General features: G+C 41.4%; 2 protein-coding genes across 3 annotated transcripts in view; both read left to right on the forward strand.

The window, feature by feature from the left end:
- The window catches only part of FKTN (fukutin), a 94,448-nt gene extending 90,216 nt beyond the window's left edge, over positions 1–4,232 (forward strand). The window contains exons 11-12 of one of the 2 annotated variants that reach the window (XM_025282168.3): positions 2,621–2,927; positions 3,440–4,232. In XM_025282168.3, the coding sequence (XP_025137953.3) occupies positions 2,621–2,682 (62 nt within the window). In that variant the 3' untranslated portion in view covers positions 2,683–2,927; positions 3,440–4,232. The remainder of the gene's footprint in view (positions 1–2,620; positions 2,928–3,439) is intronic. The other variant, XM_045165158.1, reaches the window with a different exon arrangement.
- TAL2 (TAL bHLH transcription factor 2) lies at positions 2,782–4,232 on the forward strand. The gene has a single exon (XM_025282171.3). It carries the CDS (start codon positions 2,782–2,784, stop codon positions 3,097–3,099), a length of 318 nt encoding a protein of 105 aa, XP_025137956.2. The 3' UTR covers positions 3,100–4,232.
- Positions 4,233–9,580: the final 5,348 nt, after the last annotated feature.

The raw sequence follows: 9,580 nt of genomic DNA on the forward strand, positions 1-9,580 counted from the left end.
CTGCGGGGAGTGCAGTTAGCTGACAGCCATCAGTAGCAGTGCTGACAGGACTCAGGACTGGGCCTCCATTCTTCAGGTAGCCCCCAGCCTATGAGGGAGTGTGGCAGCGCTGCTGGGACCTGGTGATTCTTGCCCGATAGGGTCTCCTTCACAGGCACCTTTTGCCTCAGAGCTCCCTGTTGGGTTGGCTGCCAATTTTCCAGTTCTGTACTGCAGCCTGAGGCTTTTCTGACCAGTCCTGCAGCCTCCCTGCTTTGATTTTGCAAGTGTCAGATCTGCGTTGTAGTCTGAAGACATTCTTGGCCCAAGTCTTTCTTTTCTTTTTTCATCTTTCACAGGCCTTAACTCCCAATAAACTGCTTGTACATCCAACTCCAGCTTGGCATCTGCTTCCTAGAGGACCAAGCTGATCCACCTGGGGAGTTTTAAAAAATACCAATGCCCCCAGAAATTTTTATTTAATTGGTCTGGGGTGCAGCCTGGGTGAATCCAATAAGCAGCCCAAGTCAAGAGCCACTGAAATGGAAGAAAATTTCTGGAGCAGAAGTTCCAAGTGTTTATTAAGTTAGAAAAGGATCTGGTTTCTCACAAGTCGCTAGGGCTTCAACATCATTAGGTCCTTTTTGAATAAAATGGGCCCACCATTTCATACCATAGGTGCCAATTTGTAACCCTCCAACTCCTTCCTGCAATGGTGGGCCGTTAACACAAACAACAGTTGTGGAAGGAAGCTGGCATTTTGAGAGGCACCTTCCAATTTCCTGATATTCTATATGTTGCTTTTATGTAACCTATGTCAGATACTCAGTGTTTACCTACAGACTCATATCCTTGTGTGTGCATGCGTGCTCAGTCACTTCAGTCATTTCCAATTCTTTGCGACCCTATGGACTACAGCCTACCAGGCTCTTCTGTCCATGGGATTCTCCAGACAAGAATATTGGAGTGGATTGCCATCCCCTCCTCCAGGGAATCTTTCCGACCCAGAGATCAAATCTAAGTTTCCTACATCTCTTGCATTGCAGGCAGATTCTTTACCCATGAGCCACTTGGGGAAGCCCCTTATATCCTCAGAAAAGCCCAAATAAAAATAGAAGAAAGGTAGAATTTAGGGAAAAGTTCAGCAGCATTGACCTGATCATTTTGGTCTTGACATGATCCTTTGAGACTTTTCTCTAGTCAGCAAGTGTCTCTCTGGATTTGGCCCTTAGTGTGGGACCTTGTCCTGTGATTCTTAAGTGTTTCTGTATGTGCTGCCTTCTCCATCAGGCCGTCCAATAAGCTCCTTGAGCACAAATATCCCATCCAGCCAAGTCCACAAGCCCAGCTCACAGCACAGTGCCTAGCACAGAGCAGGTCTACAGGAAGGGTTAAAATAAAGGAACAAAGGTGGCAGGAGCCAGGAGGTTGTATAACCAGACTTGGTTATAGAAAAACAAGATATTACCTTCCCCCTAGTATTCACAATTCAGTATTTCACAAGCCATTTTTATTTATAAACCTATTTTTGTTGTATTTATTCCTCAACACTTTTATAGACATTATCGTCTGTCAGGCACTGTTGAAAGTGATTTACAAATATTAAGCTTATTTAATTCTCCTAATAGCCTTTGTCAACCACCAGTGGCTGCAGGGGTTCAGCAAGGGAAAGATATGGGAGGCTCTGGGATGGCCTGGAAGGGTTTGTAGGAATGGAAAGGAGGATTTATTCTGCTCTTTAAAGATTGTGTAGAAATAGGCAAGAAATCAGTGAGGAGGGAACTCATGGGACAGAAAACGCAAAGGTATGGAATTGAGAATACGTACTACTCCTTGGGTGGGGGATGGTGGCGTGGGGAACAGGAAGGGACCCTCTGCCCAGGTTGCTGAGACTGGAGCAGGTGGCAAACTGGTAGCCATGAGCCAAGGGTACCGAATGTCTGGTGCTGGGTTTTGGCTTATTTCCTGATGTGCCATAAACATTGCCATTGATGTATGTTAATCCAAGCCACCTGAACAAAGGGGCCCGTGCCTCTCAGAGGAAAAAATGGCACAATTAGGATTGGCAATACGTGATAACAATCACCTCGCCAACGGTTGGAAAGGTCATCCAGATTCAACCTTGGGGAGCCCGGCTATCTTCTGCAGCATCCATATCAAATTGTTGCCCTTCACCTGCTCCTTTTCTTTGTTTGTCATGCTAAATAACCCCATTGCTATTCTTCATATAACTGAACTTCAAGATTCTCCATCACCCTGTTCATCCTCCTCTAACTGTGGTCTGGTCCAGACGTTTTAGCTCTTGCACAGTGCGCCCAATCCTGCAGATCAAGTCCACCAGCCAAAAGGGTTGTGCTGTCTGTCACTGTCTTCATTGCAAAAGTTATGTTGTAAATGAAACCTACGATCGCAGCCCCCTCTCCCTATTAACAAATATATATTTTATTCTCATGTGTACTCAGTCCTACGCTGTGCCTGATTCTGAACGCTTAGGAAGAGTTGGTTATAAAAGAAGTAATGGGAGTATTAGATAAAACCACCATTTTACCCAGAGGCTTCGAAACAACCAGGGAGAGAAAAGATGACAGGAGGTGTTCTCACCCTGCCCTTTCTTCTGCCGCATTTTCTTCTCTTGTCACAGGAAGATCCACAACACCTGGAAATGAGGCAGCACATACCCTAAGATCTGGGTGGAGAAGATGAACAACTCAAGCTCCTGGCAGGATATGGGCTACCCAGCAGGCCTCTGACAAGGTGTTGGCCCTCAGGGCCCTTTCTCTTTCCTGTCTCAGGAACTCCAACATGACCAGAAAGATCTTCACGAACACCAGGGAGCGGTGGAGGCAGCAGAACGTCAACAGTGCCTTTGCCAAGCTGAGGAAGCTCATCCCCACTCACCCTCCAGACAAGAAGCTGAGCAAAAATGAAACACTTCGCCTGGCCATGAGGTATATCAACTTCCTGGTGAAGGTCTTGGGAGAGCAGAGCCTACAGCAAACAGGCGTGGCCGCTCCGGGAAACATTCTGGGCCTCTTCCCCCAAGGACCCCACCTGCCAGACAGGACTCTCCTTGGTAACTACCAGGTTCCATCACCCGGCTCAAGCCACCACGTTCCATAATAGTGGGGCTCTGGCTGTTGTGACCCCAGGCAGCACTGGTTCAGAAATCACTAGCTGTCAACAGCCTTTTTGCAAGTATCAGAGTCAGCATGAAGAATCATTTGTGAGGCATGAGTTCAAGCTTCATAGGAGGTGTCTCATGGTCAGCTGCCGAATGCTAAAAGGAGGCCAAAAGGGAGGTGGCCGCACACCCCCTTCCCTGGGGGCTTCAGGCAGAGCAGCCTGTATCTGTTGATTTTATAAATCCAGGTTCCTGCATAAGATGTTGTTTTGGGGGAAAAAAAGACCCTTAGACTAAAATCTGGTTTGAAAATCACTGCTTTATGTAATATGTTTTCAGTTGTAAGAAGAGCTTCCTCGTAATGGATCGCAGATGGATGAGTAGAAAATGCTGCCCTCTGAACATATTTTAAAGTTTGTTCTGAAAAATGAGGCGTATTTGATCAAGAGTAAACAGCATAAGACAAATGAAAAGATAGCCCTTGCAGAAACCAGCCTGGAGACTTGTGGGGAATCTGTGGATAAAAGACCCTTCTGACACATGAGGACCACAGGAAGGCAGCAGATACGTGCAGGAGAGCTCTGCATCCTCTATCTCTATGGAAATGTGAGGTGTCACTTGCATTGGACCACGAGTATATGTATTATCACTAAAGCCAAATGGTAGATTATACCTATGAGAGGAAAGGACATAATTTGTGAGAGTTCATGGTTTTCTTATGAAAAGAATTTAACTAAAATAGTTTTCCTAATCCTTTAGCTTCACATGTCAGGTATTGAAAACTTTTAATTCAGCATGAGTTCTTGATGATTTAAGACCTGTGAAATTCAAATAGAATGATGAAAATCTAAATATTACCATTTAACAGCTCATTTAACAGAGAGCTTAACAAAAGATTTAGAGTAGACAATAGGAGTGTAATACCAGACTCTAATGAATTGATGGATGTGTGATTTGTTTTCCCTGTTGAGGAGCATTAGCTCAGTTTTACACTGGGAGGGGTGGTGCCCACAAAAGAATGAATGATGTGGATCTGGCAGAACTCACAACCATATGCCACCATGATGATGCTTGGATTCAAAAATGAATCCCATAGTTAAGTCCAGAATACAAATAATGTCATTTGATTGTCTCTGGAATGTTTTATTTTCCCAAAATTCTTGACAGAACATTGGTTTTAAAACCTGAACTATAGGTAGGAGATTGATGGGTTTGAGATTATGTATATACAATAGAGGAATTTAAATTTTCTGCCCACTCTAGAAAGAAGATATTCAATTTATGAAAGGCTGAAATGAACCTCTTTGGTTTGGTGATCAGACGAAATCTGGATGAGGCATCCTCAAAATCTCATTCTCAAAACAGCAAGTTCATAATGTCATTAAACTCTACACAGCATTCACACTTATGGCACAATGCATTTATTAAAACAATGCATTTAGGACTTCCCTGGTGGTCCAGAAGTTAAGACTCTGCATTTCCAATGCAAGGGGTGTAGGATTCCTGGTCAGGGCACTAAGATCCCACATGCCGTGTTAGTTAGTTAATTCAGTCACTCAGTAATGTCTGATTCTTTGTGACCCCATGGACTGCAGCACGCTAGGCTTCTCTATCCATTTGTAACTCCCAGAGCTTACTCAAACTCATGTCCATCAAGTAGGTGATGCCATCCAACCACCTCATCCTGTGTCATCCCCTTCTCCTCCTGCTCTCAATCTTTCCCACCATCAGAGTCTTTTCCAATGAGTCAGTTCTTCGCATCAGGTGGATTGGAGCATCAAAGTATTGGAGCTTCAACTGAAGCATCAGTCCTTCCAATGAATATTCAGGACTGATTTCCTTTAGGATTGACTGCTTGGATCTCCTTGAAGTCCAAGGGACTCTCAAGAGTCTTCTCCAACACCACAGTTCAAAAGCATCAGTTCTTTGGCACTCAGCTTTCTTTATAGCCCAACTCTCACATCCATACGTGACTACTGGAAAAACCATAACTTTGACTAGACAAACCTTTGTTGGCAAAGTAATGTCTCTGCTTTTTAATATGCTGTCCAGGTTGGTCATAGCTTTTCTTCCAAGGAGCAAGCATCTTTTAATTTCATGGCTGCAGTCACCATCTGCAGTGATTTTGGAGCCCAAGAAAATGAGAAAAAAAAAAAAAAAAGCATGCTGTGTAGCATGGACAAAAAAATAAATAATGAGAATAATAAAATAATTTTTTGTAAAAGAAACAGTGCATTCTTGTGTGTAGGTCCTTTCTTTAAACTGCATTCAATAAACATCACCACAGACCCAGAGTAGTCCAGGCAAACACATAAACACAGAAACCAGGGGATTCCCCCAAATTTGCATTTCTTTCTCATGAGCTTTTATTGTTCTCATGAGCTTATGTGGACTTAAATTTGTCCCCAAACTACCACGTGATATCACATCTCAAAACTCTGGTGACAGTTGTCAATTGAGTAATACTGCTTATTCTCTCATCTGGCATTAAATCACATTAACACTTTTGACAGTATTTTTGTATTGTGCTGTGCATCAGTCATATCCAACTCTTTATGATCCCATGGACCATAGTCCATCAGGTTTCTCTGTCTATGGGGTTTTACCAGCAAAAATACTGGAGTGCATTGCTATGTCCTCCTCCAGGGGATCTTCCCGGCCCAGGGATTGAGCCTGGGTCTGTCTCCTGCATTGCCAGTGGATTCTTTACCACCAAGCCACTAGTAGCTTCATTGGAACTGTAGCCGAGGAAGGCACAGGAGACCTTTTTGTGTGAACATAGGATTTTACTGCTCTTCTCAGAGTGAGTGCACTTCTCTGCTGTTGGGGCCTTGTCTGCTGTGCTCAGGGGGCCTTTCCACTGAAATGTAACTGAGTGCCGCTGAAAAGTCATGAGGAGATTGAGTATCATTAAATTAAATGAGGGGAACAGTCTTTTAAAGAAACTCTACAGAAAATTCCTATGATAAGTGAATAAACATTTACATTAAATTTAATGTAATTCATCTCAAATTATTTCTTTTGCAAGTTGAGTCTTGGGCTGTCAAGTTATATTAGGTTAAAGTGACTGTCAAAAGGAATTGTAGGTACCTGTGTATCAGAAGCTTGGCAAGGTACACATGAGACGGGAAGCTAATTCTAAAATCACTCCACAGCTTTCCTTGGTGTCCTATATTTACAGCTGACTGGAGTAGTAGGAATTTATGGTTCAAATGAATTATAGTTCACTGATGGTACATCTCTTTATGGATCATTTGAACCCAACAGAAAAATTTAGACCAATTATATCACCTATGCTTCCCTATTACTTGTTCTGCTATGGACACCACTGAAAGCTTCCAGAAACCAGGTATAACAGGTCCTTTTAGTTATATAGATCATTAGATTGGCTTGTTCTACTCCTCACTTTACAGAGGAGAAAACAGTCCAGAGGGTTTTGAAGTAACTTTCTAGTGGTCACATGGACAGTTAGTGGAAACCCAGAACATAGTGCAAGATCTCCTGACCCAGCATCCAGTCTATTCAGCCATGAAGGATTTTAGGATTGGAAATGGACAAGCATCTTATTACTAGGCTCATCTCTTTGCAATTCTGTTCAGTGATCTTCTTCATATGCCCTTTAATTGAAATTGAATCAATGTGCTTTATAGAATGGGATTAGAGGTACCAACCAAAGATTTTATTTGTTGATGTTTTGCGAGTTTTTAATCATCGATTCTAATTTGCTATTTAACTATTAATTTATTGTAAATAAATTATTTAAGAAAAGAAATTGTTATTTTTTTCCTTTTTAGAAAATATTTCACAAATTTACTAAGCATAACCTCCATCTCTTCATCCTCACAATGACTGTCCTGGCTTTGAACCTCACTCCTTCTGTTGTCTCTAGTCTAAAAAAAATATAGCATTCCCTGATTGGTGCCTCCTTTTCCTTCACTTTCACACAGCTTCCTAATTGTCCTTCTCAAATCACAGCTACAGCCATCCCCAGCTATCAAACCTTCAGTGTCTCATCCCCCAGACAGACAGATACTGTATCCCAGCAAACCAGGCCCTCTGTAGACTGGCTCAGTGTACCCTTCTTTTCACAATTGCCTGAATGTATCAGACATGCTAAGGAAACTGCTTCACTTGATGGTCCCCAAACACTCTCCTCTCTTTGATACCTCCAGCTTTACTCTTGTGAGTCTCTCTGCTTGCACTAAATTCCATTTTCTAAAATCCTTCGTGACTGATCTTAGATACCACTCTTTCAGGAAGCTTGATTCATCTTAAACACCATCTTACATGAAGTCCTCCTAGATTTCCACCACTCAATATAATCTCTTCTTTTGTAGAATACTCTTATTGCTTCAAGACCCTTGCTTCCTCTTCCCTGTGTTACAGACATCTTGTGTATATTCTGTCCCCAGCAACAAGATCTCCTTGAGGGCAGTGACAATTTATAACACTGAATCCTGACAACAACCCTGCCAGTGACTTTACTTTCAAAATGAGAAAACTAGATCAAGACTGGGTCCATTAAGAATATTTCTCTAGCCTCTCTTAAAAGATAACATTGAAATGTAACTTGAAGGCATTCACTGGCAGTCCAGTGGTTAGTACTTAGCTTTTCACTGAGTAATGGCCTGGGTTCCATTCCTGGTCGGAGAACTAAGATCCCACAAGCCTCACTGTGCAACTAAAAAAAAAGAAAAGAAAATGATGCAACTTTGCATCTTGAACAAGCTGAATTTCGCTGAGAAATCCAAAGTCTAAAGCTCTTTTTAAAAGTTTGTTTCTCAGAATTTCCATTCAACAAGGCCTTTGCAGCACCTGCCTGATGAGGTTTCACCACCTAAGAATGGCTTGAGATGACCCAAACATATGTAAGTTATACACAACCGGCTTTGTCCTTAAGAGGCTAAAGGATGAAAGGAGCCAGGAGAATGGACAGCTTAACTCCTGACCCATAGGCCAAAGGTTAGCTGAAAGTCACATCCTTAAATAAAAAGGTCAAAGATAAGGAAGGAATCTAAGAGCTCAATGGCAATGCAAAGTGGGGGATTTAAAGTGGCAGGTGCTAGGAAGGAATGCCAAGGGGAGAGTGTGGCTAAAGGATTACAGGAAGCCAGGGTGTGGCCTCCTAAACACAGTTTCCCTTCTGTGACTGTTAGAGCTTACTATAAACTGGGAAACTTTCTGTTCTATTTTCTTTTTGTTGCTGATGACCTATCACTAGCATTAAAATCACTAGGTTTAAAAAATTTTTCTAGATTTTAAAAAGCACTAGATTTTTACATAAACCTTAGTTGGGTTTGTAATCTATCAAATAGTATTTAAGAATTTAATTTCAAGAGCTCAAGGGGGTAGTTGAACTAGGCAAGCTGTAGAATTGCCTTTTCTGGATAATTTTAAAACTCAGGATTATCCAATATATTCATACACTTGAACCTAAGTAACTCTCCTTCTAGGAAGCTATCATAAAGAAGTAATCAGAATTATGGTCAAAGGATTATCTGTGTGGGTATCTATTTCAGAGTTATTTACAATGTAAGTAAAAATAAAATAAATTTATAACAGTAAGAGTCAGAGCCAAGATTTGCTAAACATATGTGCCTACAATATGCTAGGTACTGTGACAAGAGCTTCTAGCATATCAGCTCACCTAATCTTCATGACAACTTATACAATTTATATTGTTACTGTAGTATCAATTATATGTTTTGTTGTTATTTCACAGATGACAAAACTGAAATTCAGGAGATGATGATTTTTTAAAGGATGAATTTTTTGAGTTTTTATTTTATATTGGAGTATAGTTGATTAATAATGTTGTATTAGCAATGGAATATTACTCGGGTATAAAAAGGAACACATTTGAGTCAATGTGTTGACACAATGAGTCAACCTCTAATGAGGTTGGTGAACCTAGAGCCTACTATACAGAGTGGAGTAAATCAGGAAGAGAAAGACAAATACCATATATTCGTGCATATATATGAATCTATAAAGATGGTACTGAATAGCCTACTTGCAGGGCAGCGAAGGAGATGCAGACATAAAGAACAGACCTTTGGTCATAGTGGGGGACAGAGAGGAGATGACTTGAGAGAATAGTATTGAAACATATACATTACCATATGTAAAATAGGTAGCCAGTAGGAATTTGCTGTATGACGCAGGGAACCCAAAGCCAGGGCTATGACAACCTAGAGGGGTAGGACAGGGAGGGAGATTTCAGAGGGAGGGGACATGTGTGCCTGTGGCTGATTCATGTTGATATGTGGCATAAACCATCACAATATTGTAATTATCCTCTGATCCAAAATAAAATACAAGTTGAATAATGTGTTAGTTTCAGGTGTACAGCAAAGTGATTGTTATACATGTATCTATTCTTTTTCAAATTCTTTCCCCACTTAGGTTATTACACACTATTGAGCAGAGTTCCTGTGCTTATACAGTAGATCCTTGTTGGTTATTTTTTTTTTTTTTGGC

The sequence above is a fragment of the Bubalus bubalis genome, chromosome 3 (assembly GCF_019923935.1).
Source record: "Bubalus bubalis isolate 160015118507 breed Murrah chromosome 3, NDDB_SH_1, whole genome shotgun sequence".
Taxonomy (NCBI): Eukaryota; Metazoa; Chordata; class Mammalia; order Artiodactyla; family Bovidae; genus Bubalus; species Bubalus bubalis.

Bases quoted from the DNA above. Each gene is read 5' to 3' on its own strand.
- TAL2 (XM_025282171.3), top strand. From the start codon at position 2,782: ATGACCAGAAAGATCTTCACGAACACCAGGGAGCGGTGGAGGCAGCAG.